General features: G+C 42.1%; 1 protein-coding gene across 1 annotated transcript in view; it reads left to right on the top strand.

The window, feature by feature from the left end:
- Positions 1–16,714, top strand: part of LCP2 (lymphocyte cytosolic protein 2) — a 43,894-nt gene extending 27,180 nt beyond the window's left edge. The window contains exons 11-21 of the mRNA XM_006735444.2: positions 2,487–2,512; positions 2,629–2,648; positions 2,747–2,854; positions 4,223–4,253; positions 6,425–6,437; positions 7,091–7,220; positions 8,630–8,679; positions 12,253–12,347; positions 12,951–13,028; positions 14,726–14,881; positions 16,435–16,714. Of these exons, the coding sequence (XP_006735507.1) occupies positions 2,487–2,512; positions 2,629–2,648; positions 2,747–2,854; positions 4,223–4,253; positions 6,425–6,437; positions 7,091–7,220; positions 8,630–8,679; positions 12,253–12,347; positions 12,951–13,028; positions 14,726–14,881; positions 16,435–16,557 (830 nt within the window). The 3' untranslated portion in view covers positions 16,558–16,714. The remainder of the gene's footprint in view (positions 1–2,486; positions 2,513–2,628; positions 2,649–2,746; positions 2,855–4,222; positions 4,254–6,424; positions 6,438–7,090; positions 7,221–8,629; positions 8,680–12,252; positions 12,348–12,950; positions 13,029–14,725; positions 14,882–16,434) is intronic.
- The last annotated feature ends 254 nt before the right edge of the window (positions 16,715–16,968 follow it).

The following is a 16,968-nucleotide window of genomic DNA, read 5'->3' as shown; positions in this document are numbered from 1 at the left end:
TGTTGTCAGCTGCCTTGGCAGCTACTGAGCCGCTTACTGACCGCAGGGACCATATGTGTTCAGAGTTGTCTCCTTCTTTGTATGGTGTTCTGTTCTGTAAGGAGAAGATGCTTGATAAAACTCCAAGGTGCTATTCAAATGTCAAAGTTGTTTATTGTTGCCCATGTGCAGTTGACCAAACTGTGGCTATCCTACAGTCCTTTTCCCCCAGAAGTGGCCCAGAGTGTTCTTGGAGTATGGCTACCTCTATATAAAGCTATTTTCAATTCAATTCTAAAACTTAGCGACCATTTATTGAGCACCCACTCTGGGGCAAGTACTTTACCTACCAAAAATAATTTACCTATATTATCCTCACACCAACCCAATGAAGGGGGTGTATCCCCCCCATTTTGAAGACAATGAAACTGAGGTTCAGAGAGGTTGAAGAACTTTTCCACATTTGCATTACTTGGTGTAGGATTTGAACCCATGTCTTTCTGACTTCAAAGCGGGTGCTCTTTTCCGCCACATCATGCTACAGTTGGAGACCCGGATTTTCCTTGCTCTGGGGTAGGGAGTTCTGGGGAAGGAGCTGGGAGCCTTGCCGGAGAAGGAGCCCCGAATCCTGACCACACCCAGCCTTCCTGACCCGCACTCTGAGCAAAGCAGTTAGGCTACTGTGGCCTCAGGTTCCTCTCTGCGTGCAAATGAATTTCAGTTCTTAGATTTGAGGCTCCTGCCTGCTGCTGTTTCCACGAACTGGACCACAGCTCTGATGACTCCTGCAAAGCTCTGTCGGCTGTTTGAGTTCAGAGTGGTCTGCTGCAGCGGGCTGTTCAAATTACATGAAAATGAAGACAGAGAGATTCAAGTTCAGACCCCAGGCCTGCTTACTACCAGAAGTCAAAGCATCAAAAAAGTGGAATACTGACATCAAATCCTTCAGAGTCACCTCCTGAACAAAAGTTTCCTTTTAAAAGATTCTTTTTAAAAAATTTTTTTTTATTTTTTAAAGATTTTATTTATTTATTTGACAGAGAGAGAGAAAGAGAGGGTGAGAGAGCACAAGCGGGGGGGAGCGGCAGGCTTCCTGCCTAGCAGGAAGCCTGATGTGGGGCTCCATCCTAGGACCCTGGAATCATGACCTGAGACACCCAGGTGCCCCAAAAAAACTGTTTTTAAAGGTACCCTTTCTTGACAATACCTACTCTTGATTGCTTCCTTGTCCATGATGTTTTGAGAGTACTAACCTCTTACGATGCCCAGAGAATATGCGTACATCAGAAGATTTTTTTTTAAAAAAAAGAAAATCTACTTAAGCCTAAGAATATAAATCTAAGTTTTCTGGGTAACCCTGTAAAGTAGGGTTTCCATCCTAACCCAAAGTTTTATGAATAATAAACATTTCTTATACCATCAAAACTGTCTCTTACTGGGCAGTGAGCTCTTCACAGTAGGATGAGAGTCTTAGGCCCTGTCAGGGGCCTGGGCTGTACATCATGTCGTGAAAATCATATCATCATTCCCCTTGGGGTGTTACCTGCACAGAGGTATGGAAGGGAGGGGAAGAAAGAGGAAGTATCAAGGAGTTGTCAGCACCCATGGAAATGTGCCTGACCCTGCATAGAAATTGTCACCTGATCCTTACAGCAAACCTGTGCATTTTTAACCTATAATCTTCATTTTACAGGTGAGGAAATTGAGACTCAAAGACCTTAAATAACTTGCTCAAGGCATATAGGATTTGCTTGTAGACCTGGTTGAAAAGTTAAGTGGTACTTTTTATTGCACTGAAAACATAGGGCATATCTATTCGAAGGGACTTCGGACAGAATCAAAAATAAATTGCTTTGAATAACTTTGCAATGCAGAGTTCTCAGGTACACCTAGCATTTCTTCAGGGAGCCTGCATGTCATCTGTTCCAAGAAAAAAGTAAAAGGAAGAAAGAAACAAAACCCAACCAAAAATTAAGACAAAATGATTTGCACCCCACCAGGAGTATCTCCTAAAATGCTCTTCCCCAAATCAAAAGTTTTTCCAGAAAGTAAGTGTAATACTTTAGGTAATGTCAAATGTTCCACAGGACTGGAGGAAAATTAACTCCTCCAGGGCAAATGGGTTTATTTCAGATACAGGAATAAACTGAGGCTATCCAAAGAACTTCCTAGTCAATGAAAGAGGTGTAAAATCCCAATAAGACATTTTAATCCTTCTTATCATCAGTTACATAAAATCAAATGTTGAAAAGAAGCACAGAATTCAGAATACTGTTTGCATGTACACAACTCTGAGTGGCCTTGGGCTAGTCACTTAATTTCTCTGAGCCTGTAAAATTAGGTGCTCCCTATGGGCATCTTCCAGGTCTGAAGTCTGTGATTCTTCAATGCTCACACCCAGTCGGCCCCCTCAGGGCTCGGACTCATGGTTTCATCAGACTATGTTTGAATACCTCCTGCTTAGTGGATAAAGTATTCAAGGCCTGCCTGTTATTTGTCATTTACAGGAAAGAAGCCCCCGTTTCCTGACAAGGTAAGCTCCTTCCCTGGTTTGTTCTGTTTGTTTTTACTTTGGTTTCATTTTGTGTCTTGTCTTTATTCTTTGGAAAGTGCTGAGGACACTGACATGTCTTCCCTCCTGTCTTACAGCCCTCGGCCCCCGCGGGAAGGTAAGGTGCCCTGTCGCATCTGTGTGAGGGTACACGGTGTATGCCGTAGAAACATGGTTCAGTTTGGTTCTCACCCCTGCTTTCTCTCAACTCTGCAGGCCTCTCGGGGAGCATTTACCCAAGATGCAAAAGCCTCCTTTACCTCCAGCCACTGAAAGACATGACAGGGGTAGCCCCCTGCCCGGGAAGAAGCCACCTGTGCCCAGGTAACTGTCTTCTGTTGCCTGAGTTTGTCACTCAGAGAGGTGACGCCAACAGCCTGCTTAGCAGTAGTCTACAAGGAACCGAAAATCATGGGTGCTCCTGGGGAGCAGTGGATGGTTTCGCTGCTGGGGCTTGAGGAATTCTGGCTCCTCGGGTTGGATGTCAAGTCCTGGGTCCCTTTGAAGACGACAGTGATCTAGCAAAGAAAGGAGTGGAGCGATGCTTCATCAGGAGGACGGGAATGGCCACTGTCTGTGGAGAACGTCTCCTCAACCAGTCGAACCCGTGCTCATGTTTTCCTTTCACCTCAATATATGGGAACAGTACCTGCCACTTCATTTTTCAAGACAGGTAGCAGAGATGACATAAATGGCAGAGGTTTTTAGGTCACTGTAAGGTCTTCCTCACTCTGCAGCCATATTTTATAATGGCAGAATTGCTCTACTATTTCTAAATTTACTGTGAAGTCTTTTGGGGCCTATGTACCAAAGGCATAAATGTATCTGGGGTCAGGCTCCACTTTACTCCTTACGAAGGACATAACCAAGGCTTCTGTTTTTCTCGTCAGCATCATCAGGCTTCATAGCTCCGGCTGTTGGATTGAACCAGGGCCATGGCTAGAGGGCACCAGAAAAAAACCCTCAGTAATCAAGATATTTGAATGGATTTTTTTTGATGGAATCTTTTTAGAAATCAAATTGAATGTAAAAAGTATATAATGAACAAAATATCAAAATTTTAAATAAACCACGAGGATGATGCCGCGTGAAGCCCCTGACAGATAGGAGGCATTCAATACATTCCTTCTCTCGTCCCCCTGTCCAAGGAGAACGTGACGTGGGCCCAGACACACAGCTGCCTGCCATGGCCCAAAGGCAGCTGTCGCCAAATCTGTCTGACTAGCTCGTGCGTCTGGGAAAAGCCCCAGAGCAGTAGCATTTTCCAACTGTCTTCCCTTCACCCGAAGGGTGAGCCCCGAAATGGCTGTTTTAAGACATCAGCAAAGGAGAATATTACCTAAAATATTTTCATTTGCTTGGAGAAACATCTACTCAGTGAAATTTAATAGCTACTAAAGAGTTAGTTTGCTGACTAAACCTTTTTTATATATATGTAATTATTTGCTGCAGTAGCTAAAAGAATAAAGGTTTGCCTAGCTCAGCTTGCAATGGTGACAGAACATTGAGTCACCAAACCTTCCCTCCACTCCTGCTCCCCGGCTTTTCTGCTGTTTTTTTTTTTTTTTTTTCCCATTTTATCACAGCTCAGTGGGTTTGATTTCTCATTATTAGAGTAAGTGAAACTATCTATATTCTGAGGCTGGCTCATTGGAACTCTTCATGTTCAGTTCTTTTTTTAATTCATTTCAGGCACGGATGGGGACCAGACAGAAGAGAGAATGTAAGTACAAAATCCCATTTGGTAGATGCTTGGCACGGGGAAAATCAGTGCAGGCTCTGCGGAGCTTGGGGCCATGCCTTTCTCAGACTTCATTGAGGCCCAGAGCACGGAGCAAGGCCTGCATGCAGTCGGCTCCTAAATACTGGTGCCTGTGAGGGCCTCCATCTTTTCCTCCTGCCCGCAGTGCTGGCCGGTGGCCGGCCTCATCACAGCCCCATTCCCAGGTGGTAATTCGTAAGGTAAATAACTGTGGTTGGAGGGAAGGATAAAAGGAGGGATGCCCGGGAGTCTGGGCCTCGAAGCAAAGTTTACAAGGCCTCTGTTTTCCCTTTTAGTAAGTCCATGGCCTGAATAAGAGAGGGAATAGCAATTATTGAATGCCTGCTGTGTGCATGTTGACAAGCTAGCGGCTTTTGGATGATGAGCTCTTTGCCTGGGAAACAGCAATGAAAGTTTTATGTCCAGTTTTAGCAATGAAAATCTTATGTCCCAGAAGCCCCATCAGTTTCAGGCAAACTGGGACCGGGATAGTTGATCACCCCCGCTTTACACGTTTTGCCTTTAATGACCCTATGAAGAATCATTGTTTCTCTTTTACTAAGAGGAAATCAAAGCTCACAAGGGGTAAGATACTTGTCACAAGTTGCACAGCTATGATTAGCCAGGATTGGAATCCAAGTCTGGGTGCTTTCCTCTACACCATAAGCCCTCCGAAGGTGATCACACCCCTACCACTATGCAAGGGCTCAGCCCACAGGTGCCTGCTGTCTCGTAGCTCTGTGCTAGATGCTATGATGGTTCAGACACTGTCCTAGGATATGAAAGACAGGCAGGCCCACACCCAGCATGCTAAACAGTAAGTGATCATGGAATGAGCTCTAGTGGTGGAGGCAAGAAAGTAATTGATGGGGCTTGAGGAGCCAGGGGTGACTTCTTAGAGGTGAGATTTATGATGTCGTTGAGTGATGGGGAGGGCATAGAATAGAGTCATCCTAAGAGAAAACCCAGTTGCATTCCAGCCTCAGGAATGTCCTGAGCAAAGGCAGGTGGATGACAATGCCTATTCACCCTATGGGGACTGCAAGGACAGCAGCTTGGCTGCAGAGCCATAGGGAGAAAGAGGAGACAAGGTTGAAAGTGAGAGTAACATTATACTCTCAAGGTTCCCAATCTCTGGAAGGGATGATGCTCATGTCATGAGAATCTGAGAGTTGTAGAAAGAAACATGACATGGTTGCAATGGTGTTGAAGAGAGGTTTCATCGTGGGCATTCACTGAGCCCATGTGCGTTTATTCAGAGCCTATGTGTAGCACTTTGCTGGGACTCCCAGTTGGCCAACTGGGATGAATGATTCTGGCTATAACTCTTCTTATCTCAATGGTAGGACTAATGACAGCTAACTTTCACTGAGCACTCCACATATACCAGGCACATGTAATAACCAATGCAATCCTTGCAACAATACTTTGAATAAGGTGGTCTTTCTTCACCAGTGTGCTGGTCTATCAAAACAAGTCCAAGTTGGCACTTTTGGCCTGCTGGTCAATGGCAAAATCATTTTGCCTCTTGGAACATCATTTCTCATCTGAGGAGTACAGCAAATAGCTCTTCCCTTGCCTATTTCACAGGTTGCTTGAAGATAAATGCTGAGCAATGTAGACACCTTGTAAGCCACATGGTACATAAATAAAGTGGAGTTGCTTTTAAGGGGCGTGGCAGAAAGAAGGCTTAGCCTTGGGCCAGACAAATTAGGGGCCAAATCCATTTCTGTAACCCTTGGCAAGTTAGGACTCCTTCCTGAGGGCCATGTTTCCATTTGTAAAATGAGGATGTTGAATTTTTAAAGGGTTGCTAGGAGAATTGGATGAGACACTGTGTATAAATCTTTGGGGGCACATAGTAGATACTGCCATTATTATTGTGTTTTTTGGCCCTTTTGGGCACCTCAGAACCTATTCTGAGAGTCTCAGATTGGAGTGTCCTTAGCTGATTGTTTGTATTAAGAAATTATGAACCACTTAGCAAGCTTTACTGTTCTCCACAATATATTTATTATGGAGACACACAACTGCTAAAGAAAGAGAGACATTTATATGATTGAGAAATGCAGTTCTTTTAGGAATTGTGTTTTGATGATAGGCTAATACCTTTTTTTTCTTCCCCTTACCAGGATGAAGATGATGGTATGTTCAGAAAAAGCTTTCTTACAACTTATAACTCATTCCTTCCTTTTTCTGCTCAGGCGTTCATGTGGAATTATTTAGCACAGGAACCCCATAGAATCAATTATAATTGTTAAATTAGTATTAAGTAGACATAGAGCAGTTGGTATACTGCATTATTTATCTGGGTTACCAAAGAGAACTGTTATGTTCATAAGTAATGGTGCAAATAACTTAATAGTACAGCAAAATTAAAAATTGCATATATGGTTTGATAGAAAAATTTCTAATATTTATGCCTTCTAATACAGGAAAGGATCACTAACTGTAGATAAATGAGACAGCATAAAATTTGGCTTACATAAAGCAAAACTTGTGAATCATTTCTGAAATTCATATGGTTTCCAACTGACAATTTTCTGCCAAGATAGCATTTCAAAAATGAAAAAATAGGATAAATGTATATTATAGAGAATATAGAACGGCAGCATTTTAATGCACTCTAAGGTGGCAAATCATCTAGAAAAACCTTGGGGGTGGGGTTCCATCCTACCACTTCATAATTACATTTGGTCTTTTGACCAGCTGTTTCTAACTTACGGGGGAGTGGTTCTGGAAGGTTCCTGGGACACTTGGTTCCTGACAATCTGTTTTATTTTTCCTTTCCCCCACAGTGCATCAAAGACCTTTGCCTCAACCCACAATGCCCTCCATGAGCTCCAATACTTTCCCTTCCAGATCCACCAAGCCATTGCCCAAGCACCTCCTCCCGTCACCTCACATGCTTGGAGCATTCTCTGAAAGGTCTGTGGTAACGTCATTCAGTGCTAACTTAACATCACACCCAGGTCCATTGATAAGAACTAATGTTCGGTGGTTTGGGGAAGAAAGAAATGAGCCAGTGGTAGTCAGGTCGGAATATTTTGGGTTTTCAGAAACAAAATCAAGCTGAGCATAAACCACCACACGTGTTAATCCACTGCTATTCTTGGAGTCTCTGTGCTTGGGGCTGGAGGGGTACAGAATTGACTACCCCATGGTTACCCGGACAGAATGGATCCTTGGGCAGTAATGGGGAATGCTTTCACTTTGTGAATTAAAACGATCACTCAAGAAACCCAATTAATTTAAGTACTTGGAGTTCATCCAGATCTTGGATGGGAGGACCTAGCAGATGCTACAAATTCACTGCATAGGCTCTGTCCCTAGTAGGCCCACTTTCTCAACAGCAACAGCGTTTCTCAGGGCCCACAGTGAGGCTGCCCAGAGGCAGAGGCAGGAACAGGAGAAAGATACAGGCCATTTCTACCTAAACAAGCCGGGGAGCTGCTCCCTCGTGTCCTCAGAACCCCCAGCCCTTTGAGTTCATTCTCTACGATGCAAAGAGAGAGGCCCAGTCCCCACCTTCAATATGGGAGAAAACCACCAGCATGACCTCACTACGCCTGCTAGATATCTAGGTGTCTCAAATTTTTTTCCTTGTCCCTGTGTGCCTCTTGCTTTGATATTCTGCTTTTTCTTCTCACTCTTCTAGCTGTTTTTCTTCTGCCATTTTCTCATTCTACTCCATCCCTCACTGGGCCCCAACTCTGTCCTTCCTTTGTGCTGAAGACCACTCCGTGCCATTGCTGAGCAGAGCAGACTGACAGGGTTGGGCTAGCGGGTGGGGGAATGGCTGCTCAGCACAGAGCCGGCAGCATTTTGGGGCCCCCTCCAGTGCCTCCTCCCACGCACATCCCCGAAGATACTGTTTTTGTTTGCTGCAGGGCCACCTGGCCCTCTCTGGGTTTTTCACCCAGCCACCTCCCCGCTTGTGGACCATCAGGCCCCAGGATTCACTGTTCCCAAACTACATGCCCACTCATATATATTCCTAACCAAAAGAGATGTCCTCTCCCCAGAGGACGTCGGCCATTCTCCAAACTCAAAGGTCTTAAACTGCAGCCAACTCTTAAAATAACCTTCCAATGCTTTTTATGGATTTTTGTTGTTTCGGCTTTCAGAGTCTGTTAGCATTTGGGATAGTCCACCTTGGGGCAGTAGTGAGATATGCCCCATCAGCCCCTCCTCTTTGTCCAGCTGCCACGGCTTCAGGGACGGGCGGTAGTAGTCACAAACGAAGCAGCATTTTCAGTGGGTTTCCCTAACACAGCTTCCCCATCAGCCTCTTCAGCCCAACCCAACACCAATCAGTTCTTTTTCTGTCTCCGCAGTAACAGTGGTTTCCCACAGAGTGCCTCCCTGCCTCCATACTTCTCTCAAGGTTTGTACTCTGGGCTCTAGTGACCTACTCCAGGCAACATGCCTCCATGACTGGATTCCTAACCGTCCCAAAGCCTTTTGGCAAAGGTTTGGTTATTTCCTAAAAGCCAGAAGATATGTTTTCTCATTCAGTATGTAATTCAGTTTCTGCTGTGTGCCAGGGCTATTGGAATGCTAGGATGCTACTACATAACACGCACACACACACACACACACACACACACGCACACACACACGGCCTCAGAAAGGTGGCCTTGGCCTTAGTCTCGACACAGAGAGCTTTTCCTCTCTGCTGTTTTTATATGGTACTCAGGATAGTGCTTGGCGTTCTCGGTAGTTTTAGATTTCTATAATGAATTTATCCTTGAGTTGCAAGTTGAGGAACATGTTTAAAATACAAACTAAGAGAACTCAACCCCCTAAGATTCTGATTCAGTAAGTCTGGATGAGGACCTGCATTTTTAATACCTTCTCTGGGTGTCCATGATAAGTATTGGCTGAGAGTGTTCTCAAACTTGAATATGAATACAGATCGCCTGGAAATTGTGTTAAAATTCTAATTCAGTGGGTCTGGGGTGGGATGTGAGAGTATGCATTTCTAGCAAGTTCTCGTGTGATGCTGATACTGCTGGTCCATGGACCACTTTGAGTAGCAGCAAAGGCCTACAAGGTAGAACTAGACTGTTTATTTTTCAGCCTTAGAGACTTGCAAGTGATTGACATGTGGTAGGCAGTTTTTAAAATGTTTGTTGAATGACTGTGGAAAGTTACCCAACTCTAGCAAATAAATTTTTCTTATGCCAGGAAACCGACCTAGTGTTGCCAGATTTTCTGATTTTTTTTCATGAAAAACTGGAAATATGGCTTTTAACATGAAATTATCTGATTTTTATTTTATTTTTTAAAGATTTTATTTATTTGAGATAGAGAGAGAGAGTATAAGCAGGGGGAGCAGCAGGGGCAGAGGCAGAGTCAGGCTCCCCACTGAGCAGGGAGTCAGACACTAGGCTCAATCCCAGGACCCTGAGATCATGACCTGAGCTAAAGGCAGATGCTTAACCGACAGCCACCCAGGCGCCCCCAAATCACCTGATTTTTAAACGTTGACTTAAAATTTTTATTTAATTATTTATTTATTTGACAGAGAGTGACACAGCGAGAGAGGGAACACAAGCAGGGGGAGTGGGAGAGGGAGAAGCAGGCTTCCCGCTGAGCAGGAAGCTGGATGTGGGGCTCGATCCGGGGGCCCTGGGATCATGACCTGAGCCTGATGTGGGGCTCGATCCCAGGACCCTGGGATCATGACCTGAGCCGAAGGCAGACGCTTAACGACTGAGCCACCCAGGCGACCTGATTTAAAAGTTTTTTAATTGCTGTGAGGAACAAAACACTTTCGTTTTGGTCATGAACACACGCAAGAACACAAGTGTGTGTTATAAACAGAAAAGTACCTTAGTACTTGAATTATGGCTCAAGGGTCAATATTTTTTTTTTTTTTGGAGCACATCCATTACATTCAATTGAATACATTATCCCACAAACACGTGAGACACCAATGAAATCCATTATGTTGTCAATGTTTCCTAAGCATTTGATGGTATAGTGAATACTATGTGGTTTCCACAGTTGCCCCCACGCCCCCTTGATTTTCCACAGTGTCCACAAGTCACTGTGTTTTGTGAACCCACATTGTGTTACTTGCCTGGCTTCTGCGGGCATCTAAGCTTCAGACATTTCACGTATAGCAATGTTTCCCAAAGTAAGTTCCACAGACCCCTAGTTTCATGGGTTGGTGGTGGGGATTATTAATGTAAATAGTTGGTTAATTTTGGGGGCAATGCTTACCTTAATCAAAATTGATCCTTTTCCCCCTAAGACTGCCAGGACACCTGGTCCTCAGTCTTCTCCTTTGGCTGCTCCCATGTTAGGAAGATAAAGGATATTCTGTATATTGTCCAAAAAAACCCACCCCAGCTCCCTTGAGGATCTCAATAGTAAGGGTGGTGTGTGGCTGCAATAAACAGTAGTATATTGTCTGTTAAGAATATGATTTCATGGTGCTGGCCTGCAGATGCAGAAGCAGAAAAATAATTCCTCAACTCTAAAGGAGCTATGCAATATAGGCCTTGTTTATATTCGTTAACTATATAGTTAACTATATAGTTTCTTTCATTCAATACACAGTATAAAGTGCCTGCCATGTTGGACTGCAAAGGTAGGGGTAGGGAAAATCTGTTTAGGCTTTGGGAGCCTTAAGAAGACATCTCAACAGTTCAGGGCAGTCTGATCTGCTTATTTTGAAGCAGGGAACACCATGGTGAAGAATTCTGCTAGCCTGGCCCCGGGGACCTCAGCCCTTCCCGGGTAATTCTCCTGGCTCAGTGGCCTGGATCAGCAGTTTGCCATTTGGGGCCTATTGTTAATGGAGGAACAACCCTCCTTCGGGAACCACCTGGAGTGCTTGTTAAATGCAGATTGGGTGATTCAAATCCCCCTCCCCCACCCCAGGGGTTCTTAACTTATGTGGAATAATGTTTGGGAAATCACAGGTTCAAGTCCTGGCCCTGCCACTAAAAGCACGGGATTTGTTCAGGCTCTCGGAGCCTCTGTTCCCTCATTCTCAAAAGAAGATAATACACATCTTGCGGTGTTGCTGTGAGGATTAAAGGTAGGGTACAGGGGTGCCTCACTTAAGGCCTGGGCAGAGTCATGCTGAATAAGTATGTGTTGAACAAAGAGTGAATGACACATGACTAATTCAGAGAACATTCAGCTCACAGAATTTTTCAGTTCTTAACAGCTGTTCTGGCATACAGAAAACGGCCTTGGCGATTACAAATCAACACAAACCTTTGCTGAGATTAGGAAACACATTCTCAGACTCAGAAAGTTTCAGGGAAGCGTAAACAAGACAATAAGGTGTTAGGGAAGGTGAGACACGAATGCTGGGTAACTTACAGGCACCTCACAGACTTCCTGATTGATCGGGTAGTTGGTAGGGTCTTCTGTGAGAGATGAACACTTCTACCTCTTTAGGAAATTCAGTTAGGAACAGTAGGTAGCGAACTCTGGTTCTAGAGGCTAACAACATTCTCAAGCTAATTTCACCTTGTGTTGGGTAACTTACATTTCTTATTGTGTAAACAAATGAGGACCTAATTCTCTTTATTACTGCACTGTCACCGTATCAGTGGTTGGGAGTCCATTCTGGGTGTGCTGGAGCCAATGAAAAAATCAGTCTCTTGAATATTCTTTTTGATGATCACATTAAAACTACTGTGACTTTTTCATTAGTGGACTAGTTATTTTATAGTATGTGACATGCACATTTAAGAAATCACTCAAATTTGTGCAACTGTCCTCAAAATTTCACTGACATGGCTATCGAATGATGCCTGAAGAGTCAACAGCCCTTATAGTTTTGAACAGGTGAAAATTATTTTTGAAGCTATGGCTTCTTAAAATGTTAATTGTTGGGAACAATTGCAAGGGCATTTTAGGGGGAAAATGTGTGAGGACAGAAATGAAAAGTAGCTTACAGCAAGTTAACTTTCAAAATGCTATACTTTTGAAGGCCTTAGCAACAGACCACCTCCTAGAGCTGAAGGAAGAAACTTCTCCTTGCCAGTTCCGAACAAACCTCGATCACTGTCTCCTGGGGAAGAAGAGGTAATTAAGCATGTTTTAATTTTCTTTTTTTCCTAGCAAATAACCAGAATCTCCCATTTGATACTCTTTTGTATTTTTATTATTATTTTAAATTACCCTTACATTTTTTTTAGTGAATTAAAGGGGAGGATCCAGATGAAAAATAGGTTCTTTTTCCTTGGTGTTTTTTCAGACTCTTCCAATAGCAAATGTGTGTTTTGTATTTAACAAAGAGAAAACTAATCCTATTTTTCATTGGTTTTCTAGCTTATGACCTTGAATAAGTCACTGAACTGCTCATTAACCCAGATTTTTCATCATGTATTATACTAAACTGAGGAAATTATTACATCTATCTCTTTCCTGATTAAAGCTTCCATTATATATGCAATGCTTATTCACAACTACCTTTGCAACCAGTGTCCTGATGAAAAGCAGTTCATGCAAAATATCTTCTATTTAGCCCCACCTAAGTGATTCCATTTTCAAATTAAGAAAACAAATGTTTCAAAGGTCATGGAATTGAGGTGGTGATTTATGAAAATGATTACTTGGAGGCTTTTCTTTTCACTTACATATGTAACTGCAAAATTTATTCCATTTTGAAAAAATTTACATTTTCAGAATTCATTAAATGAAGAATGGTATGTTTCTTACATTACCCGACCAGAGGCAGAAGCTGCTCTTAGGAAGATAAACCAGGTACCGTGCTAAAGTTTATTTTTAAGTAGTTATAAATATTAATGGAAGGAGAAAAGGGGAACTGGCTTTTATTGAGGACCAATTATGGGCTAGGAATTCTGCTAGGTGATATTCATACCGTTAGGCCAAGGGGACCCATTAGTGACAGCTTTACACTTACCAGCATCCTACTCCTAGAATCTGGGAAAAATCTAAATTAAGGCAGTCATTCGGCTGGCAGAATCTGAGGAGATTTTATTAACGGAAAAGGTCTATCTTGTCATAGGAAGCATACCTTATCAAAAGGAGACTCTTTCCCCAAAATTCTCACATCTTACTGGTTCCATCTTCATTTTTAATACACAATTGGCCATTCACACTGATGTGAAGGGATCCCTATGGAGAGAGGCAACAAAAACTTTTTGCCCTTTCCCCTAGAAATTTCTAGTTTAACCAGATCTCCTGTGGTTTGGTGCTGAACCTTAACCTCAAATCTATATATCTGAGAAAGAAAAGCAAAGATCCTTCATCTCTCACATCTTGAGTCTACAAGAATAGTTCTCAATCTTAGCTGCACATTTAAATCACCTGGGGAGCTTTAAAAATTCTGATTCCTGGGTTTCACCTGGAGAGATTTCTGATTTAATGAGTTAGGTGTTCTCTGTGGGTTCTGGGAGTCTTCAAAACTCTAAATTCTAGGCTGTGAATCACTGGTCCACAGGTATATCTGTTGAATAGAAGAGGTTCTGAATGGAATTTACTCAGTAGAAATAAAAAGAACAAAGGAAAGCCATTATTGCAGATTGCAGATTGATGGCTATTTAAAGCCATCTTGATTCAATACACAAACAAGGGAGTATTTTAAAGCTGCCTTACTAATTAATTCTATTTTTATTTTAGATTTTTACAGTGTTAATATTAGGTAGCAATAATTTATGGAATGACATTTTAAAGTACAGGACAAATCACAACACTATTTTAATAAATAGAAAAAAAAGTGGTAACACAAGATGGTCCACATTTGTTGATGGTCAGGTGTTTAATGATGAACATGTGGAGATCATGAGGTTTTTAAATGGGTGAATTTTATAGGTATTTGCATGTTTTATGACTTTGGCTATGGAAAGAAAGGGTTAAGGAATTAGCTTCCAGGAGTAGGAAGACAGATCTTTAGTTAAACCAATAAAGTCCTTTATTTTGTCTGGCCCTTTATCTACTCAACCACTTAGTATTTATTTTATTACTGAAAAAAGGGATTTCTTTTTCATCAAGAGACTTCAATTTGGAAATTTCTCTGACACAATCTTTGCTACCTCTTGACAACCAAGAAATCCGTGACACAGGGGACTGTAATCGTTCACGGAACTAAATGTTCACTGACTTGTCAACTGGTTAAGTTTCCAGATCTCTAGAGGCTTGTCTACTGCTCTTACAGGCAAGAGAAGTGGTGACATTTACTGGGGTACCTGGGTGGCTCAGTCAGTTAAACATCCGAATCTTGATTTTGGCTCAGGTCATGATCTCAGGGTCCTGGGATCGAGCCCCGAGTTGGGCTCCCTGCTCAGCAGTGAGTCTGCTTGAGGATTCTCTCTGCCTCTCCCTCTGCCCCTCTCTCCACTCATGCCCTCGTGCTGTCTCTCTAAAATAAACAGTTAGGTTAAAAAAAAAGAAGTATGGACATTTGCTGCTCACATAATAACAGGAATTTATTCTTTTAGGATGGCACTTTCCTGGTTAGAGACAGCTCTAAAAAAACAATAGCAAATCCGTATGTCCTCATGGTCTTGTACAAAGATAAAGTTTACAACATCCAGATCCGTTATCAAGAGGAAAGCCAAGTTTACTTGTTGGGAACTGGACTCCGAGGGAAAGAGGTAAGGAATTCCAGTTGCAAAATTTCCCCAAATCCTCTGTTTATGCCTTTCCGCATACCTGCCAATATGAAACCTTGCTGTAACATTCTTTGGGAAGGTCCATACTATATGGCAACATTTGAGTTAAATCACATTAGTGAAGCCCTTCCTTTACTGGAAGGAAATAAATAACAGTGCCATAGAGTCTTTCTTATATCTTTTATTCCAAATAGTCTAAAATCACATGTATACCTTTTAAAATAAAAAAATTAAGACTTAAATTAAAAAATATATAGTTAGATGGTGTCAAAGGGAAGTCCCTTCTATCATTCACCTCTGTAACATAATTTTAATGTAAGATTGCAGTGTATTTATGAGGCTATATTTTAAAATTGATATCTGGAAAAGGGTAAAAAAAAATAGAATTCTTGTTGTGGAGATTATTTAAATATTTGGGTCATTTCTCACTTAAAATGGAGGCTTGGCCAATGAAGGTGGCCAAACTGCCAAAGAAATTTTCCTCTGTTTGGCCAATGTTTACGCTAATTCCTTTTTGGATGGTAATCAAAAACACTGCTTTTGCAAAGGAAACTAAAAGCTAAACTTAAGCCCCAAACATGTTCTTTAAGTTCAAAGTTCCAGGAGGAGGATCAGCTGAATCAAACATTTCCAGAATGAAAAACAGCTAACCCTTAACTTCCACTTCACTCCACATATTTTTAAGTTATAATCATGTAAATGAGTAGGGAAAAACACATGCTTCGGATCAAATGTTTCAAACACTGGTTCAGTGTGGCAAGAGCTGCATAGATGCTAGAGGGGCGATGAGGTCTGCCCTCCAGAATTTCTGTTGGTCTGGTGGGAAACCGTAAGTACAAACCACACGTTGCAGCGTCCTGGAGGGAGGCATCCAGCCCAGTAGTCTCGGAGGAAGTGCATAATGCTGTCTGCGGTACCTGTGTGATTCTGACCTATGTCTAGAAGGATGGATGGGTTTTTTTCCAGTCTGGCCATCAGGGATAAGGTGATGAAGGCAATGGGTGCAAAGACTTGGCTGCAGAGCCTTTGCGAGCGTGAGGTGGCAGTGAGGACACAGCAGAGAGATCATGAAGGAACCATTCATTCTGCCATGCCATGGATATCAGCTCCAGACATCGGGACACTGTCTGACCTCCTGATTCCTTACACCTCCTCACACTATTAGTCACTACTAAGAGTGAAGTAGAGATACAGAAACCAAAATCAAAGACCCAAACAGAGCAATTCTAAGGCAAAGGCATTATAATTAGACCTCTTATTTATGACCCCCATAAAGTTAAAATTTATATATATAACATAAATATAAATATATATAGTCTTTTATCCATAATTTGTTGGATGTTAAAGAATTATTTTTTCAAAGTTCTATAGCAGAAATTATTAAAATATTTGCCAAGTATTACATTTTTTTTCCTCACCATCCTCATGACTTGAAGAGGTAGGAAATTAGGCAGATAAAAAAAAAAAAAAACTGAGGGTGAAATTCATGCTACTCATTTCAATGTTGATTTATCTCCTTATTTTGAATTTTTCAGGACTTCTTGTCTGTGTCAGATATTATTGACTATTTCAGGAAAATGCCACTTCTGCTCATTGATGGGAAGAACCGAGGCTCCAGATATCAGTGCACGTTAACGCATCCTGCAGGTTATCCCTAGCAAGTTAGCCAAACAAATGAACCTTCCTCCTGCCTCTGTTGCCAGCCTGGGAAGATCAGTCAACCGTGGTGAATGGACAAACACTTAGAACTGAATCAAACTCCTCAACATGAGCACAAGGTTTTGACCTTTCGCATAAAAAAGCGTTTGAAATGAAGACTGTCAAGTGTCTCATAATTTATTTATTCTTCTTCAATGTTTGTAAAGTGTGCATGAGTTAATACTGTTCACACTTGAAGTCTGGTAGTGCGCTGTAATAATTCATTTAAAAAAATGTGTACTTTGGAATACCCATTTCAAAGTACAGTAGTTTATATAGTTACAGAAATAATTTGAGGCAAATTTAAAAACACTGAAACAGTAGTAGTTTTTGATATCACATAAAACTGATTTTTTTAATAGCCAAACCTT

The sequence above is a fragment of the Leptonychotes weddellii genome, chromosome 7 (genome assembly GCF_054177405.1).
Source record: "Leptonychotes weddellii isolate Sample4059 chromosome 7, ASM5417740v2, whole genome shotgun sequence".
Taxonomy (NCBI): domain Eukaryota; kingdom Metazoa; phylum Chordata; class Mammalia; order Carnivora; family Phocidae; genus Leptonychotes; species Leptonychotes weddellii.
This window is presented reverse-complemented; position numbering and strand designations above follow the sequence as displayed.